This window comes from Bufo gargarizans, chromosome 2, assembly GCF_014858855.1.
Source record: "Bufo gargarizans isolate SCDJY-AF-19 chromosome 2, ASM1485885v1, whole genome shotgun sequence".
Classification (NCBI taxonomy): Eukaryota; Metazoa; Chordata; class Amphibia; order Anura; family Bufonidae; genus Bufo; species Bufo gargarizans.
Window position 1 is genome coordinate 212,503,167 of NC_058081.1, and position 20,463 is coordinate 212,523,629.

General features: G+C 41.9%; 1 protein-coding gene across 1 annotated transcript in view; it reads left to right on the top strand.

The window, feature by feature from the left end:
* Positions 1-19,977, top strand: part of CEP41 (centrosomal protein 41) — a 41,333-nt gene extending 21,356 nt beyond the window's left edge. Inside the window, exons 4-11 of the mRNA XM_044276730.1 lie at positions 5,822-5,883; positions 6,715-6,790; positions 8,124-8,280; positions 10,723-10,889; positions 12,435-12,502; positions 13,686-13,800; positions 15,130-15,348; positions 16,901-19,977. Of these exons, the coding sequence (XP_044132665.1) occupies positions 5,822-5,883; positions 6,715-6,790; positions 8,124-8,280; positions 10,723-10,889; positions 12,435-12,502; positions 13,686-13,800; positions 15,130-15,348; positions 16,901-17,040 (1,004 nt within the window). The 3' untranslated portion in view covers positions 17,041-19,977. The remainder of the gene's footprint in view (positions 1-5,821; positions 5,884-6,714; positions 6,791-8,123; positions 8,281-10,722; positions 10,890-12,434; positions 12,503-13,685; positions 13,801-15,129; positions 15,349-16,900) is intronic.
* The last annotated feature ends 486 nt before the right edge of the window (positions 19,978-20,463 follow it).

The following is a 20,463-nucleotide window of genomic DNA, read 5'->3' on the forward strand; positions in this document are numbered from 1 at the left end:
AGAAAAGGTGAACGGATGGACTCTACATGCCTGGTTCCCACCGTGAAGCATGGAGGAGGAGGTGTGATGGTGTGGGGGTGCTTTGCTGGTGACACTGTTGGGGATTTATTCAAAATTGAAGGCATACTGAACCAGCATGGCTACCACAGCATCTTGCAGCAGCATGCTATTCCATCCGGTTTGCCTTTAGTTGGACCATCATTTATTTTTCAACAGGACAATGACCCCAAACACACCTCCAGGCTGTGTAAGGGCTATTTGACCATGAAGGAGAGTGATGGGGTGCTGCGCCAGATGACCTGGCCTCCACAGTCACCGGACCTGAACCCAATCGAGATGGTTTGGGGTGAGCTGCACCGCAGAGTGAAGGCAAAAGGGCCAACAAGTGCTAAGCATCTCTGGGAACTTCTTCAAGACTGTTGGAAGACCATTTCAGGTGACTACCTCTTGAAGCTCATCAAGAGAATGCCAAGAGTGTGCAAAGCAGTAATCAAAGCTAAAGGTGGCTACTTTGAAGAACCTAGAATATGACATATTTTCAGTTGTTTCACACTTTTTTGTTATGTATATAATTCCACATGTGTTAATTCATAGTTTTGATGCCTTCAGTGTGAATCAAAAATTTTCATAGTCCTAAAAATAAAGAAAACTCTTTGAATGATAAGGTGTGTCCACACTTTTGTTCTGTACTGTGTGTGTCTGCTTATCAGCTGTTCTGTGTAGCTCCATCTTTGGAAGTCAGTGCCAAAACTACAGAGCACCGTCAGAATTGTAGTTGACAGCGCTGGTCACTGCAGTGCTGCACCCACACACAGAACACCTGGACTGCGGAGGCACGGGGTGTCGAACCCCTGCCGATCAGCTAGTGATGGCCTATCCTTAGGACAACCCCTTTAATTTACAATACATCATCTTAACGAGGACCTTTCACGGGTTCTCACATTACAATATCAATACCTAGCACCGTAGGGCATTTTTACTAGATGTAATATCGTTATTTTTCTTTTCTGATCCCCCTCCTCCTTTGCGGCACTGTGTCCCCGTTCTGTTTTGACCACCTGTATGCCAGGGATGGCCAACCTGAGGCCCTCCAGCTGTTGTAAAACTACATCTCCAAACATGCCTTGCTGTAGACTGATAGGCTGTAGGCAGTGTGGGCATGCAGGGAGTTGTAGTTTTGCAACAGCTGGAGAGCCTTAGGTTGGCCATCCCTGCTGAATGCTAATCAATGGCATCAGTACAGGGAGGCAGCTTTTCTCAGGGGATGTCTCCTTTTCCCTGGCTGTGAGCTGTCTAATCGCAGCAGACCACGTCCCAGCCAGCGAGAAATGCTAAGCAGAAATATGTATGTATATATAGGGAAACATTCAGGATATCTTATATACTTGTTTACTTTATTTGCTGTTATTATTTATTCATATTTAAATCCCTGCTTTCTGTGCTTAGGAGTCCAGTGGGCAGTCCTATTCAGTTATTGTCCGCCTTCCCGGTATGACAGTACATACAGTGAGGAACAGGAGTATTTGAACACCCTGCGATTTTGCAAGTTCTCCCACTTAGAAATCATGGAGGGGTCTGACATTCACATTGTAGGTACATTCCCACTCTGAAAGACAGAATAAAAAAATTAAGGAAATCACATTGAATGATTTTTTAAAGAATTGTTTGGTCTTGCACTGCTGAACATAAGTATTTGAACACCTGAGAAACAGCAAAAAAAATTCTGTCTCTCAAAGGCCTGTTAGGCCCCTTTTCACACGGGCGAGTTTTCCGTGCGGGTGCAATGCGCGAGTTGAACGCATTGCACCCGCACTGAATCCGTACCCATTCACTTCTATGGGGCTGTGCACATGAGCAGTGATTTTTCACGCATCACTTGTGCGTTGCGTAAATATCGCAGCAAGCTCTATTTTGTGCGTTTTTTCACGCAACGCAGGCCCCATAGAAGTTAATGGGGCTGCGTGAAAATCGCAAGCAAGTGCGGATGCTAGGAGACAATCAGGATGGGGACCCGATCATTATTATTTTCCCTTATAACCATGTTATATGGTGATGGATCATGTGACGGACCATGTGATGAACATAGTGACGTCATCAAAAGGTCCTATTCCTCACAGATGAAGACAGAAGAGATGCCGGCTGCGGGAACAAGTGGATTAAGGAGAGTTAAAAAAAAAATTATATATTTTCTTTTTTATATATATATTTTTTTTAACCCCTCTAGCCCCATTTTACTTGGCATTCTGTATTCAGAATGCTATTATTTTCCCTTATAACCATGTTATAAGGGGAAATAATACAATCTACACAACCTTGAATCCAAACCTGAACTTCAGTGAAGAAGTTCGGTTCTGGGTACCACATTCAGTTTTTTTATCACGCAAGTGCAAAACGCATTGCACCTGCACGATAAAAACGGAACGCAATCACAGTCAAATTTACCTACTCGCGCAGGTTTGCCGCAACGCATCCGGACACGCTCGTGTGAAAGAGGCCTTACTGTGCCTTTTAAAAAGTCCACCTCTACTCCACTCATTAATCTAACTTAGTAGCACTTGTCTGAGCTCTTTAAAGGGCTTCTGTCACCCCCAAAAAGTCATTTTTCATTTTTGGGCTAATTAAAATCCTTCTAGTGCGATTTTTCAATATATAGTGCTCTTACCCTTTTCTGTTGTCTAGTTTGTTTAAAAACCGCACTTTTATAATATGTTAATTATCTGGCTACCAGCAAGTAGGGCGGTTACTTGCTGGTAGCCGCCGCATCCTCCTTTAAAAAAAAAACGCGCTCTCCTCCTCTGGCTGGCCCTGTCTGCGTTCTAAATCTCGCGCCTGTGCCGTACCGGTCTTCAGTGGGCGCAGGTGCACTGAGAGGAGGACCTCGCTCGGCCGCTCCTTCCTCAGTGTGCCTGCGCCGATGACGTCACATCTACACCCGGCGCAGGCGCACTGAGGAAGGAGCGGCCGAGCGAGCGCCCTCCTCTCAGTGCGCCTGCGCCGACTGAAGATCGGTACGGCGCAGGCGGGAGATTTAGAACGCAGACTGGACCAGCAGAGGAGGAGAGCGCTCGCTGGCCCTGTCAGTCAGACTCCAGCTACTACCATGGGCAAGACTAGAGAGCTGTCAAAAGACACCAGAGACAAAATTGTGGACCTCCACAAGGCTAGAAAGGGCTATGGGATTGGGGTTCCATGCAAGATCTCGCCTCGTGGGGTATCACTGATAAGAAAGGTGAGGAATCAGCCCAGAACTACAAGCAAGGAGCTGGTCAATGACATGAAGAGAGCTGGGACCACAGTTTCAAAGGTCACTGTCAGTAGAACACTACGCCGTCATGGTTTCAAATCATGCATTGCACAGAAGGTTCCTCTGCCCAAGTCATCACATGTCCAGGCTGTCTGAAGTTTGCCAATGACCATCTCAATGATCCAGAGGAGGCATGGGAGAAAGGCATGTGGTCAGATGAGACCAAAGTAGAACTTTTTGGTCTAAACTTCACTTGTCGTGTTTGGAGGAAAAAGGATGAGTTGCATCCTAAGAACACCATCCCTACTGTGAAGCATGGGGGTGGTAACATCATGCTTTGGGAGTGCTTTTCTGCGAAGGGGACAGGACGATTGCACTGTATTAAGGAGAGGATGAATGGGGCCATTTATTGTGAGATTTTGAGCACCAACCTCCTTCCCTCAGTCAGAGCATTGAAGATGGGTCGTGGCTGGGTCTTCCAACATGGCAACGACCCGAAGCACTCAGCCAGGATAACCAAGGAGTGGCTCCGTAAGAAGCGTATCAAGGTTCTGGAGTGGCCTAGCCAGTCTCCAGACCTAAATCCAATAGAACATCTTTGGAGGGAGCTGAAACTCCTTGTTGCTCAGCGACAGCCCCGAAACCTGACAGATCTAGAGGAGATCTGTGTGGAGGAGTGGGGCCAAAATCCCTGTTGCAGTGTGTGCAAACCTGGTCAAGAACTACAGGAAACATTTGACCTCTGTAACTGTAAACAAAGGCTTCTGTACCAAATATTAACACTGATTTTCTCAGGTGTTCAAATACTTATGTTCAGCAAGACAAATTCTTTAAAAATCATTCAATGTGATTTCCTGAATTATTTTAAAAAAATGCACCTACAATGTGAATTTCAGGCTCCTTCATGATTTCTAAGAGGGGTGTTCAAATACTTCTGTTCCTCACTGTACATAGATAAATGTATTGTGTCAATGTGTTATACAATACATTCCCCGCAGTGCTAGAAGTTCAGGACGGGAGCTGTCTTATACTCACTCTGCGAGTCCGGAGCGTGACACTCACTCGTGTGAAACCAGCTTAGGAGCTGACCAAACCAATCCTTCGGAACTTGTGCCCAAATGAAAAAAACTCACCTCTGTCCTCAGAATCGCCATTTTTGTGCCGCAGCCCTGATCCCGGCCTCTGAGCCACCGCTGTACAAGAAGTGGCTTGATCTTGTGACTGCTGTGGCCAGTCACTGGCCTCAGCAGTCACACTAGCTGGAACAGCATGTCACTGGAATTAATGTACCGTTCTACCATGTCACTGGCCTCAATGATCATATTACCAAGCCACTTCCACTCTGGCTGGGAACAGGGCCATGGTGTGGGACCTACAGAACTGCGGACAAGTGAAAGGTTTAATTTTTTATTTGGGCATAGGTTCCCGGTACTGAGTTGGTCTGCTCCTAGGCCATACAACGCCCTTTAAGTGACAGCTGCAGCCCACATGCCATTGACTGGCCCACATTTACTAATGTGAGTGCACCTAGACATTATCATAAATTGTGCCACAGTTCTGTGGAAAAGTAAACCAACCAATAAATAGTCAGAGAAAAGTGTCTCTCTGCACTAGATTTATCATCCAGCCATCTCATAAATCTGGTGTAGGTATAGTCTAGCCCAGGGATGGCCAACCTGCGGCTCTCCAGCTGTGGCAAAACTACAACTCCCAGCATGCCCAGACAACCTAGAGCTAACAGCCCACAGCAGGCCATGGTGGGAACTGTAGTTCTGTCTAGAACTGTCTAAGCTTACGCCATCTATAGGATTAGTAGATCTGCCCTATAGTGTTCCTTTGGACAACAGCTGTAGCTCAATAGGTAAAACTGGAAAAATTACGGTAAAAAAAAAAGCCTGTGTAGCCTTAGGGTACTTTCACACTAGCGTTAGTGTAATCCGGCAGGCAGTTCCATCGTCGGAGCTGCCTGCCGGATCCGCTAATCGGTGTCACAACTGACAGCATTTGTAGACGGATCCGGATCCGTCTCTCCGCTTGTCATGCGGATGGACGGATCCACCTTGCAGTCTTTTTCAGTTTTCCCGGTCTGCATGTGCAGACTGGAAGGACTGATCCGTCCTTCAGTTGTTTTGCAATGCCGGTACTAATGCAAGTCAATGGGAATTAATGCCGACGTTCAGGCGACTGATCAGGGATTTTGGACGGACCTAATACCGCCGCATGCTGCAGTATTATGTCCGGCCAAAATGCCTGACAGTGACTGAACGGAAGGCATACTGATGCAAACTGAACGGATTTCTATCCATTCAGAATGCAGGGGGATATGCCTGATCAGTTATTTTCTGGCATAGAGCCCTTTTGATGGAACAGAATAACGCTAGTGTGAAAGTACCCTTAGTCTAAATGTAGTGAGGCGTTATTTTTTATTTTTATTACTCATGCTGTTTTTGTTGCGGTCTTCAATCCACAGTCATTTATTTTAGTTCAGGCAGCCACAGATGCTCAGTACCAGTTCATTTTTAGAGTTGTTCATTTTAACTACAAAATTTTAATAAATAAGTATTTTTTGATCCTCAGATTACAGGTATAAAAAAGATGAACTTTTCAAACGGATTAAAGTTACTACCTTTGCACAACTGGTGAGTGCACAGTTTGTAGTGTTCAGGTTCTACATGTTTTGCTATGACTTTTGGGTAACATTAGGACAGGAATATATTATGTGGTTTGTTTTGTATGGTGAGACTTAGTTTTAGTTTGTGATGTATCAACAAGGACATAGCATGCATAAATCTATGCTATACAACAATAAGGCAAGGGCATCTGGGAGAAGATAACTTTATTGACATGTTTTTTTTTTATGTTTCGAAATAACTACATGCAAGGAATCATGATATGCCTCTCAAAATGAGGGCTGTAGTTGATACATTGTGGAAAATTATCATGAGGGAGATAGTTGAAGTTAGTTTTAGTAGAAATTTCGACTCCTGTTTTCCTACTCTACCCTTCTACTGGAGTGAGAGTGCCACTTTAAAAAATAAAAAATATCAGTGATAAATCTGGAGTGAAACTCATGAACATATCTAACCACAACCACTTTCACATCCATATTTCAAAACTGGAGTGAGTGGTGTGAAAAATGCAAAGTCACAAATTTTTTGCACAAGTGAGTCCAATAGTCACAAAAGCCCACTTTTGTTATTTTTTTTTTTTTTTTTTTTTGAAGCTAGAATTCTGGAGTTCAGACATGATAAATCAGGGCCGTTGTTTATGTGATGATTTTGGTATGTTGCTTTTAGATGTATTTTCAGATTGTTAGGCGGGGTTGGTTGGTTTACAATAAATGTTTAGTAGACCTCAATATATTGAAAGGCTAAAAGAACAAAGTAAAACGGGGTGTCTAGTCCATATTGTTTTTTAGAATTCTTATGTTGTATGAGGATGAGAGAATGACTCTATTCTATCATGGTCAGGTACTTCAAGTGGCATCTGTATCGGATGAGAGTGAGGCGGCTGACATTACCAGCGAGGAGCTGCTGAGACTGGAAGGTAATGAATATTTCAGCGGTTTAAGTATTAAATATCAGTCACCTGATTCTCTTAATAACATGCTGACAGATGTCAAGAATAGACTCGCAAACCATTGTCCCCTCCCTTTGTATTCTCTGCTTCCTAGGTGTTTTTTTGTTTTGTTTTTTTTTTACTAATTTCTTGCAGGAAATATTTATAAATGTCTGTTTCCCCTGATCTCTATATAGACCTATCCACAGTATAGGTTATCAGTATCAAAAAGGTGGAAAAGCCCTTTAAGGCTAGTTTCACATTAGCACTAGAGGAATACCTGACAGAGTGCATCATATCCAGCAAAGCTGCATACTGCCTGCAATGCCTGGAGTCCATTGACTATAATGGGGTGCGGTGTAGTTTTAGCATGGAGTCTGACAGTGCTCCGGCCCTTTCTGGCTAGGCTGGATACAATGAACTCCAGCAGGCTGTTCCTTTGCTGGAACGCTAGTGTGAAGCTAGCTTATAGAGGACCTTTCACCACTCCTGACATGCCTGTTTTTAATAGCTACTTGCATTCCCCATGTAATATTAATTCTGGAGCATCTATTCTTAAGGCTCTATGTTGTGCCATTCCTTTATTATTTGTACTAGAAGTTATGAATACATTTCCAGCAGTCTGCAGTAAGGGTACAGAGGGGTGGTAACCAGTTGGGGGTGTGTATCAGCACAGTCTGACTGGCAGCACTGATTGGATAGAGTCAGACTGTGCAGGTGCACACCCCCAACTGGTTACCACCCCTCTGTACCCTTACTGCAGACTGCTAGCAATTCATTCATAACTTCTAGTAGAAATAATAAAGGAATGGCACAACATAGAGCCATAAGAATAGATGCTCCAGAATTGTTATTACATGGGGGATGCATGAAGCTATTAAAACAGACATGTCAGGAGTGGTGACAGGTCCTCTTTAAGTTGTACAATTTATTTGGGAAGTGAAGCAAAAGTCATTTTTAGAAGGAATACTTGCAGGATGAATCTAAGTGTAGCCAATCGCAGCCAAAGGGGAACAGTATTTAGTTGAATGCTTCTAGGCTTCATTAAGTGACTGGCGTGTGTCTCTGGATCCAAACCTCACCTATCAAAACTTCTGAAATGTCAGAAATATAAAAATTTTTTATTTTTTTTGTAAATCATGCCATTAGAGCATTCAAACCTGCTATGTGGGACTGGCTTTAAGTATGCTTTAACGTGGGACCTGTGGCAGCTTGTCTTAAAAAATTAAGAATGAGATCCAATTCGGTGATCTGGTGGACTTTGTTGAGATAATTTTTTTTATTTAAGCGTTACAAGTTTTTATTTTTACTTTTTATATAGAGAGCAATTCTGTCATGTCAGAAGTGGATGCCGAGCTTATGACTGACCGGACTAATGGAAAAGGAAGTCCATACAATGTCCCTTTAAGTCCAATTCTATTAATTGACACTATAGGAGGAGGAGAATGTGTCAATTCTGCACGATCAACCCTTCAGAGGTAAGGAATGATTGTAGAGTTGTACATGTGCTCCATTTTCACGTTGCACTAATACATTAGGGAATTGCTTAAACAGGAATCGCTCATTAAGAAATAAACTTGAATTCATACACATTTTATACGACCTACTCTATCCATAGTCTCTTGTTCAGATTTTCTTGCTGAAGTCCAGCCATTTTTCCCTCTTAAAGCAAGTGTGTCACCAGGATATTCACTCTTCCCTTGTAGGTCTAGCTCAGCTGAATGCAATGATAACTTTCACTTAGCAATTCATTGCTTCATTGTGGGGAAAAAAAGTGCTTTTAATCCATATGAAATTGAGCGGTTAAGCGCACCAAGGGAGGGCCCAAGCCACTCGGTGCACCATTGCTCTTCCTGCTTTCTCTGCCATCCCTCCCTGTCCTTGATTGCAAGTGCTAGATGAGATGACCATACAGAAATCTGCCCCGTCAAACAAGGGAGGACCAAAGGTGCACAGAGTGGCTTTGGCCTGCCTGCCCACAACACATTGGGGGATTTATTAAAACCGGTGTAAAGGAAAACTGCCGTAGTTGCTTATATCAACCAATCTGATTGGTCCTTTCATTTTCAGAGCTCCTTTGGAAATTGAAAGGTGGAATCTGGTTGCTATGGGCAACTAAGCCAGTTTTCCTTTACACCAGCTTGATAAAGCTCCCCCGCTGTGTGTAGTTCACTAGTGAATTTCCTGGTGACATGCAGGTTTAAAAGCAATAACTGTATTTTGTTTGGTTATGTGTGAATTTTATTTTTTAGTGATATAGGGATCTATTTTGGTTATCCTTTAGCATTTGTGTGTATGTGTGTATGTATGTGTGTGTGTGTATATATATATATATATATATATATATATATATATATATATATATATATATATATATATATAATTTTTTTTTTTATCGCACAGTGCAGCTATAAAAAATAGTTATTTACATTGTGACCTCTTTCAGTTGCAGCTGCTTTTTTATAAGAGATATTTGGAGTGCAAGTGCCAGAGCAGCAATATGTGGCATGGGCTAGCATTGGTGTGTTTTTTCATATTTTCTTTTATTTTTTATTTTACAAATTTTGCCCCTTCATAATGTCATACAAGACCTTTTGGCTTTTTAATGATTTATTTATTTTTTATTGATGATTTTCCCTGTAATTGAGGCTAACATATGAGTCCCTGGAGAAACATCCTCTGGGGCCTTGCAGCATATCTGATCTGAATCTGCTAAGAAGTTCCGGTCCTGTAGTTACGGATCACCAAACAATCTTGTGATTTCTGGATCCAGGAGAGTAAGGCCACAGTCTGAACTATATATGTGGTACTTATTGAGTTCCATGTCTACAGCCGGTAGGAAGGCATGGACGATAATACACCATCTCTGCTTTCTCTCCGGGGAATCCAGCTGTCGCTGACAACTGGCTTTCCACCTATGCAGAGCCGCTTAATGTTTTAAGTTGGCTGGTAAACCACAAGTAGTTAATATTTGTTTAGGCTCACTTCATCTTTTTCATATTGGTTGTACATGCTTCTGAATAAGATAAGTTGCCAAATTTTAGGTACATTTTTTACAATTCTAGAAATACTTAAAGGGGTTTTCCGAGACTTTAATATTGATGACCTATAGGTCATCAGTATATGATTGATGGTGGTCCCACAACCCACAGCTCTACGGAGAGCGGTGCTGTCTTCTCTCAGCTTTTTTCTAGGCCAAGTGATGACCTGTTCATTGATCACATGGCCTAGGCACAGTTCAGGCCCATTGAAGTTAATGGGGCTGAGCTGTAATACCAAGCTCAGCTGCTATACAATGTAAGGCGCTAGGGTTGGTGAGCTGAGAGAAGGCTGCAGCGCTCACAGGAGTGCTGCAGCCTTCTCAAATAGCTGATCGGTTGGGTCCCAGCGGTGTCAGACTCCCACCGATCAGATACTGATGACCTATCCTGTGGATATGTTATCAGTATTAAAGTCTTGGAAAACCATTTTAAAGATTTATAGTGCTGGTAAAATGTAATTTTCAGCTTTATAATGTATTATGTGGCAGCTTAGTACTAATATGTAATCAATATCTTGTCCCTTTGGGTGTGTTCACATCACATTTTTGTCCCAGGTTTAACATATACATTGTAAAAAAGGGATGCAAAAACTTAGTACACTATGCTTTTTCTATCCTGCATCTTCAAGCAAAAGATTTTTTTATTTCTTTTATTTTTTATATATACAACGGAACCCTATGGTAACAGATGCCACTGTATGTTATAGGTCAGAAGTATCCATTTAACAAATCCTTTTACTAATTGGCCAGAATCTCCCTATATTGAGGCTCGTTAGAGTGTGTGTGATGTTTATAATGGTGTGGGAATAGCATGATTCTGAACTATATAACTACCAGCTATCTATCTGCCTTTTATTCTTTTTATGATGCTGTTTTACAGTGTTATTAGTGGAGTTGGAGAATTAGACTTGGATAATGATCCCAAGAAGACAAGTAAAGATCTTCTGCCTAGCCCAAGATCCCTGGATAAGCCTTACCAAGATTGCCCATTTCTTCTCCTCGATGTACGTGACAGAGATTGTTATGATCAGTGCCATATTATTGGAGGTCAGTATACAATTAAAAGGTCATTTAAAGGCTAGAGACTCCTTTGGAGCATACAGTGACGGGAACGAGCCTCCTTAGTATAAACCATGATGCTAGGGAGGCATTTCCCTAGTTCTCTTCTGGCCTCTGTTTATTTGCAATAAAAACAATCTGTGAGGTTTTCCTCATGAATATTTCTGGGTGTCCCAAAAAATAAATGCCCCTACTCTGCAAAGGGAGTGAATTAGAGTGCTGACTTGAGTGCAATGTCTGACTGCTAGGATACTCAGCAGCATGTTGTATGTGTAGGACTACAAGTCCCAGCTGTACAATGGCACTGCTGATACACACAGGATCCTCCCCCTACCTGTTCTTGTTCAATGCTCTGCAGAACTCCTCCAGTCTGTCAGCTCTGTCTACAGGATGAGGAGAGAAGATCCTGTGTCTCTTCACTGCCTGCAGCTCCTTAGCAAAGCCTCCAGCTGTGCTGCAGAAAGGGTTAAAGAGGACCTTTCATCGGTCCAAACATTGTGAAGTAAGTATCATGATCTGTACAGCGGCACCCAGGGATCTCACTGCACTTATTATTTTCCCTGGGTGCCGCTCCATTCTCCTGCTATGCCCTCCGGTATGTTCGTGCACTTGGTTATAGTAGACGGAGACTTAGCGGACTTGGTTATAGAAGGCGGAGACTGCCCTTGTTCTCCTGGGCATCTCCTTCTCCCAGGCTGTAGCGCTGGCCAGTCGCAGTGCAGAGCTCACAGCCTGGGAGTTTTTTTTTTGTCCCAGGCTGTGAGCTCTGCGCTGCAATTGGTCAGCGCTACAGCATAGGAGAAGGAGATGCCCAGAAGAACAAGGGCAGTCTCCTCCTACTATAACCAAGTGACCAAAGATACCGGAGGGCATAGCGGGCGAACGGAGCGGCGCCCAGGGATAATAGTAAGTGCAGTGAGATCCCTGGGCGCCGCTATATATATGTCATGATACTTAGTTCACAATGTTTGGACCGATGAAAGGTCCTCTTTAAAGTATCCCAAAGAATCCAGTGAGAGGGAGACACAGGGCAGACAGCTGGGCCAGTGCAGGGAGGCGTGGCCAGCACAGTGACGTCTCGTGCACAGACACAGACCTGCACTTCAGGATTGTGCACGAAATAGAAGCTGATATCACAGGTCATGGGACCCTCAGTGAGATCTTAAAAAGGAGCCACTGCAGATGAAGTAAGTGAATTGTAAATCCCTTACATCTGATTAGTTAGAAACATACAAATAACAAAAAATAACTTGGACAACTTTTTTAACCTACCTGGACAGTTTTGAAAGGGATCTAGCAGAAGGGGGTGATGTGTTGTAAAATGTGACAAATTTATTAATGATGTAGTCTAAAATATTACTCTCAAATCTCAAAGTAGAGGTAGTCTCCTATATTTGTACTCAAATAGTCCTTATATCTTGATGCTGCTTGTTCCACCATAAAGAATACAATATGCTGTGAATTATCTCCTGAAACTGTGATCTGCATTAATGTGTGCACTGTATAATGTGATCATTTTCTTTGCCCTTACAGCTAAAAGCTATCCCACTGCAATGCTTGCCAGGACAATGAATCCATTCACAACCGAAATCCTAAATTATGTATCCTTTTATATCACTGCATATTCTCAGAATTGTGTTTTAAAGTGATTGGCTCATCTCAGACATTGCATATCGCTAGGATATACCATCAATATTGGATAGGTGTGGGTCCCAACTCGATACCAGTCGATCCCACGCAAAAAAAATAAAAACACCAAAAAAAGCTGCGTTCCAGCCCATAATCGAACAGTCCTGTCCTATTTTTGGGCGGGACAAGGTGACAAAAAAAAAAAAGGCGAATCATGCAGTTTTTATTTTGTAGGAGATTATATATATATATATATATATATATATATATATAATTTTATTTTTTATATGTATTTTAAGTTTGGACTTTTCGGACGTGGCAATATGTAATATGTTTTATTTATTATTTATATATATATTATATGTAAAATTGGTAAAAGGGGATATTTATACTTAATATTTTGGTGGGAGGTTTTTTTTACATTTTTTATTTTACTTTTTTTTATTTAATAACTATTCCCCCCTTAGGGGCTAGAACCTGGGATCTTTTGTCCTATTCACCCTAATAGAGCTCTATTAGGGTGAATATGATCTCACACTATCCCTGCTGCCCTGTGCATAGTACACACAACAGCAGGGAGATTACCATGGCAGCCAGGGCTTCAGTAGCGTCCTAGCTGCCATGGTAAACGATCGGAGCCCCAGGATTACACTGCTGGGGCTCTGATCAGAAGCTGCCACTGCACCACCAATGAGGAGGAGGGGAGGGGACCCTGTGGCCACTGGCACCAATGATTTTAATACTGGGGAGGTTGGAAGGGGGGGAGGGCTCACTGCGCCACCAATGATAATTATCATTTAATACAAAATACAGGAAGCTGGGTGCAGAATCACATAGCCGTCGCCCAGCCTCTGACAGGAAGCTGCAATCGGCGGCAGTTGACCCCCTTTCCTCATTGGTGGCAGCGGAGGCACAGGGGGAGGGAGAGAGTGGCTCCTTCTCCCCTGTGCTGCTGAGGAAACATGGCACGCGCTGATAGCAGCACGCTCCATGCTCTGTGATACTAGACTGCACAGTAGCGCATCGTAGTATCGAAAAATGTCAAATTGAGGTCGATACCGGACAAAGCTATTGAATGGGTATCGAAAATTAGATACCCGAAACAACCCTAACATTAACTAGACTTTATGTTTTTTACTTAACAATTGCATTCAGAAAAATGCTCATGGCAAAATTATTATCCTTTATGATGAAGATGAGAGGATAACCAGCCAAGCTGCAACAACAATGTGTGAGAGAGGATTTGAAAATTTATTCATGCTTTCTGGAGGTAAATTCTGTTATTTAATTTTTTTTTTTTAAAACACCCCTGTAATTAGGTGCCAGTGTTCATAGATGCAACCAATTTTCTGATTCATATTCAGTATTAGAGTTCATGCAAATGGCCATGTCCTTATTTTGGTCTGCAAACAATGGATCCGACAAATACTTGTTACCTTCATTTTGCGCATTGCACTCCTAACAATAGAAAGAGCTATTCTTTTCCTGCAGTATGGACAATGTTCTGTAATTTATTGAACGGTTACACGAATCCTCAAGAAATACCAATGCATGGCCGCATAGAAATGATTGGGTCAGTGTGCTATCTGCAAAGATGCGGATAGCACATGGCTAAAAAATGGCCTAACTAAAACATGGCAGTCATGTGACACTTTTCACATCATATAATCCTTGGCATTCAGTAAGCAACAGTGTCTTGATTAGCACACTGGACACAATAGGAATAGAGGTGATAGTAATAGTGGTGGAATCATGATTTTTATTGTGGTTATTACAGTAACTACAACATTTTGTACTTACATGGCTGCCTGTCTCTAGGTGATGTTATCATGTTAGCTTACCAAGCACAGCTCTGTACATTGGATTGTGGCTGTGCTTGGTATCGCAGCTCAGCACATTGTATAGCGGCTGTGCTTGGTATCACAGCTCAGCCTCATTCACTTGCATGGGACTGAGCTGCACCTAGCCATGTGAACAATAAACATGGCATAGGCTATGCTGCGAGAAGGCTGTGGCACTTGCAGGAGCTACGCGGCCTTCTCAAACAGCTGATTGACGCGGGTCCCAGCTGTCAGCCAGCCACCGATCATATACTGAGGACCTATCCAGAGGATGGGTCATCAGTATAAAAAAAAAAAAAAACTGTTTATTGTGGGGCTACTGTATAAATATAATAAAGGTCTGCAGACCTAATTTTTTATTTATATGTATATTAGAAAATTATTCAACATCCTATTTTCTAAATAAATGTAATCATTGAAACTGGAATACCTCTTTAAGGTTGGTAGTGTTTTTTTTTTAATGCAGCACTTTAAAAATAACAGGAAAAACCTGTTACTAATGCAAAAAAAAAATTTTTTTTTCAAATGCTTGTTAAAAAAAAAAAAGAACACAACAAGACAATATTCTTGAAATTCATGGTATTATTTAACAAGACAAAATGCTGAAGAAGGGTGTGTGATGGAATCTTTAAAGGGATGCTCAACCTGCAGCTGCAATGGGAGTTGTAGTTTTACAGCAGCTGAAGGGCCGCAGGTTGAGCATCCCTGCTGTATGTCATAGATTCAAAGATGGCTTGACACAACTGGTTCTTGCACAGGTTTGAAAGTCATAGCTCAGAAATTTCCGGACGGCCTCACAACTGGCTCCTTCCCAGTCACCTGCCTGCCCCAACCAACCCAATCCAAATCTGCTCGGAAGCGAACCACCCCAAGAGAACCTTCCACGACTGCAGAGAACAAGTGTAGATTTTCTAGTGAAGACCTGGAAAAAATAGAGCAACACCTGGAGAAATTGCTCATGCCAACAGACACTGCCAGTGAGTAGTCCAGCTTACACTCTTCTAACAATGTGCTTTATTATACACCTTATAGAACACTAGTATAGCTATTATTCCAATAGAAAGTGCTGTATGTTCATGTCTTCTATAAAAATGATCTGTTAACTTGAGTTATCCAGATCAACTTGTTTTATGGCTGACAATACTGCTCTGTCTGTTTCTAATATCCACTTTTTCACTGAACATACAAGAAGTTGTGCTCCTTACTTGTTTTCTTCATTCTTCCTTACTGCCAACATGGGACTCTGGTCCTAAAATAACTGCTGCCGGGACCAGACTTGTCCATCAGTTGTTTGTTATGTTATGCGCAATGTTGGTCTCTGGAAGCCGCTGATGAATGGGTCTTCTCACATGCCCCTCCGTGAGCGTCCATTTTGGGACCAGAGTGCCATTCTGGCAGTAAGGATTATTAAAGTAAAAAAGGAAACAGGATATCGCTGTCAATTATCTAATAACAGTATTACTAAGTGACTTTATGTCAGGCATGGCCAACCTGCGGCTCTCCAGCTGTTGAAAAACTACAACTCCTACCATGCCCTGCTGTAGGCTGATAGCTGTAGACTGTCCGGGCATGATGGGAGTTGTAGTTTTGCAACAGCTGGAGAGCCTCAGGTTGGCCATCCCTGCTTTATGTGCTCTTTACTGTCATGTGGGGATGTAAAGATAAAGTAGATAATCCCTTTAAGGTGCCACGTAATCATTTCTGCAGGTGTCTTATGGAAATAGGTATGATTCAAGCAGCTGGTTAGTTCAGTGCTGTGCTAATGTGTGTTAAGATTTTTTTTTTTTGCCATTTGGCACATTCCAAAATATATATTGAAACCTCTCTGAAAGACCACTTCTTTGAGAAGACCACACCCTTATTTAACCCAGATTTCCAGTGACAGGTCTTCAGCTCCACCATATAATATGCATATTGGTTATCGTGATTGAGGAGGCCACCCCCATAAAAAGCCACTTCAATGGAGTTTTTGTCTTCTCAGATGTTTCACTCTGCTGACAGGTCTTCACTTTAGTGACCTGCTGTAAAAGGCCTAGAATTTAGTAAATACTGGTATTCCCCATGAAGTTAACAATTCTGGAGCATCTTTTGTTTCACTTCTGTGTGTTCTCATGAAATATTTAAATAATTTGATAACTGGGTGTTACCAGTTTGGGAGGTGCACATTTCAGAGATCCCAGAAAATATGATCCGGAAGTGTTTGCTTAGGGGGAATACTAGGATTCACTAAAACGGGCCTGACAGGTCGTCTTTAAATATGAATTTGTGATGTTAAATACTTTTGCGTTAAAAAGGACAAAGTATTATAGCAGTCCTACTTTTATTGGCTGCCTGCCTGCCTATCCGCCAGACAAAGAAGCCTCTGTTTTCTGACCGTTCGCAAACAGATAAAAATGTTTTGGGTTAGCCAACAAAGGTATCACTGCTATAATAATTTGTTTTTGAAGATTTTGCTATGTACCACGCTATTTTGGCTATATACATCATTAAATATGACATTTAATGGACTGCTCTGTTTGTTGCCTTTAGGCCGTCTCAGCAGATTATCCACTGGAAGATCGGATTCAAAAACAGCCAACTCAAGAAATAGCCAAGTCCCATCGTCTGCCAGTTCCATCAGTTCCCGATCGATCCGCAGCATCAGCCCGCACTCCAAACCATGGAAATAATTAGTATTCAGCCTCGCAATAAACAACTGTTTTCACTCTCCTCCACGTGTCTTCCCCAGTAGAGCAGTTCTTATTCATGCTCCAGCAGTATTGCTAGCTTGACAATGGTTGAAGGGGATACAAGACACCTAGAATGCTGTTTACAGGATATTCTAAATCAATGTATAGAAAGAACAATTTATTTATATATACCGTTAAAATATTATATATGTGTGTATAGTTGGTTGCTGTTTCTTTGTCGGTCATAGAACAGGTCCCTAAGGGCTCCTGAACTTCAGGTTTAGAGATTGCTTTTACCTGGTTCTTGTACATAACACTACACCATGTTCTCTTTTACTGTCTGACTTCACGTCTGTCCTTATAATCTGATCCAAAATGACAGGACACACTGCAAATATAATGAGCCCATTACACATATATTATGTTTTGAAGACTTTGTTTATTCGTGCAGTTTTGTTAACTGCTTGATCTGTAAAAAATATTTTTTTAAGAAGGTACATAGTATATGTGTGGGCATTGTTTCTTTTAGGCTTCTTTTCTAATCTTTCGTCTAATCCTTTTGAAATTGAGAGTTTTTGTGTTTTAAATTGTGTTATAATATGGTATTTGGGAGATCTCTCCAGGAATGTGTATAGGGTTGCATAGGAGAACTAATTTATACTTTGATAACATCTGCATTGCTGTCATAGACCTGGTACATTAATACACCATACCTGTGTGATCTTGGAATGTGAATGTGTTGTGCAGTTTGGAGAAAAAGATATCTGGCATTGTTCTGGAATCTAATAAAGAATTATGGGGGTCATTTATGAAGCTGAAATACACCTATATTAGGCGTATTTCAGGCGCAGGTTGTGGTTCGGTGAGTCGCAATCTGCAACTTCTCCCCGCTTATGTCAGGTCTAAAATAGGGGGTGGCATGGACAGGGAAGGGGGGGGGGCCGGCAGGAACATTTAGAAGAGGCGGTGGATCCGCCGAAGTTATGAGGAGGCCTGCGCCAGGTATAGGGCTTATTAAGACTGGTGTCTAAAACACTGCTCTTAATAAATGACCCCCTATATCTACCTACCTAGATAGGATGGATCGAGCTATAGATGGATACAACTCTTTATCAGACTCCTGTACAATGCCTGGTATTAAAAGAGCTGTCCGAGATAATCTAAAAATCTTGGACAACACTTACAATGTCTTTAAAATACAAAAAAACATATGCTGTTTGTTTACAAATGGCAGCAGTGACATGCCTATATACAGCATGTGATGACTGCTGCAAATCAGTGCCCTCTACGTTCTACAGCTGAGTACAGTTGACTGACTGGATTGGGCAGGTAACCGATGCAAAGATAGGCGCAGAAGTGGTGAGTATGTTATAGTTCTTGATTTCAAGACATTGTAGGAGTTATCCAAGAATTTTAATCTGCTCGGACAACCTTTTTTAAGGTTACTCTTTAAAAATGCAAATAACAAAACAAATTTTGTACAGATGCTGATGGTTTCTTGGTGGTAGTTTGGAAGTCAGCAGAACTGTGAATGTAGCTCTGAAAAACTAAGGATCAGCATACCACCATGTAAGGTAGATGTTCCAATTGTCAACATAACATTACCTTTCTTGTGAAAAGCTGGTCCTCTAATCCTGAAAAGCGCATATGTTTATGCTAATAATGTTTTCGGTTCCTCATGGGTGGAGCCACTGCATTTGGTGCATCATCGTTTTGTCAGTAACTCCGTCCAGGCCTCCCTCTCTTGTTTGACAGCCTCTGAGATTTCATCGCCGATGCCAATCATGCGGGCAGCCAGATCTGCTGAACAGATCACTGTGCACTGAAAACTTTTTCTGCACAATAAAAAAAAAAAAGCCTTTTTCTCTGGATTAAGAGCTGGATTTTCCCAAGAAACATATGGGTATGTTTCAGGGTACCTGCCCTGTATAGGGGGATGCTTACTTCAATATTGACTATGAAAGTGAGAGACCCTCTCTAATGTCTTCAAAGATGCTGGCATGGAACTAAAGTCTAATTTACACCAGTTTCCTAGCATAAATTGGAATAAATGTGCCAGCTTCTACCATCTGCTTTACCTCCATACATTTTTTGAAAAATGGTGAAGAGACCACAAAACGCCAAAAAAATTACTTTATCTTGCTCAAGCAGTGCATGCACCTACATCTTTTAACTTTTTGTCTCCAGTTTTCTGGCCTATAGGGGTTTGAACAAACCATTATCTGCACAAGATGATTACATTCCAACTATCCAGCTCTAGCCTTTTTCGCTCAACTGTATGATCCGTGAAGTGAGAGCCGCTGTCCAGAAGATTCTTCTGGTCTTTGTGCCTATGCTTGGGATATTCCCCTGACTTCTATTGCCATAAACCTCCTGAACCTTCTTCTTTGGCGGTATATAGAATGACAAGGACTTTGCCTGGAATTATGCATTAAATTGCTAACATTCATAAAACTATTATTCCAATTTATTTTTTTACCGTAAAGGATATGGCTGCAACTGGTGCTTTATAAACCAGATGAGTGTTATTGTGGGTTTCAGTGTAGGTGTATATATTGCTATAACAACTACTATTACACTTGCCAATTTAGCTCTGACTCCTGCATTTTATTACACTCCAACTCCTTCATAAATGGCAAATATAGTAATGACAGATTTACCGTAGTAAAATGGTGACATCTGACTGTTTCGCACCACCATGGAAGTAATCTGGCTACTTGGATAGAACTTAAACCATATTTATTGGGCTATACATTTCTAAATTCCTGTAAGTAAATATGCAATGGACTGTGCATTTAATAACTGGGAAACACTGTTATACACTGATTAATTGTAAGAAATCTATGAATTTGGTCTCAGAAAAAGTTATAAAAGCTACACTATATATGTATGTCCTGGAAATGCAGAGAATCCTGTGCAAATCTAAATGTGAATAAAGGAAACATGTAAAAAGTGTAGCTGTGGGTTTATTCAGTGCTTGTCATGAAAGGGTTTTCTGGGAAGAAAAAACTTTTCACAGGTTCCTGCAGTCTGCCTCCGCTATGCAAAGATTCATACTAACCTGCTCCCTGCAGCTCTGGTCCTGCGCACTGGATCCATTGCGTCTATATTCTGGTTCGTGGCTTGTTTACTTCCTCTCCAGCATGGGTAGCATCATCTACTCCTCTGCAGCCAATGACTGATGTCTACAGACACCTCGCCACTGAAACCAGTCATCGGCTGCAGCAGAGCAGATGGTCATGCCCAAGGCAGGGGAAGAATTAAACAAGCTGCAGACCAGAAGATGGAGACACGGGAGCCAGCACGCAGTACCAGAGCGGCAGCAGGCAGGTAAGTATGACTCTTTCTGTGGCGGAGACAAGCTGCAGGCTCCTGTGAAAAGTTACTTATTCCTAGACAACCCTATTGATGCTGTCTTCCTGG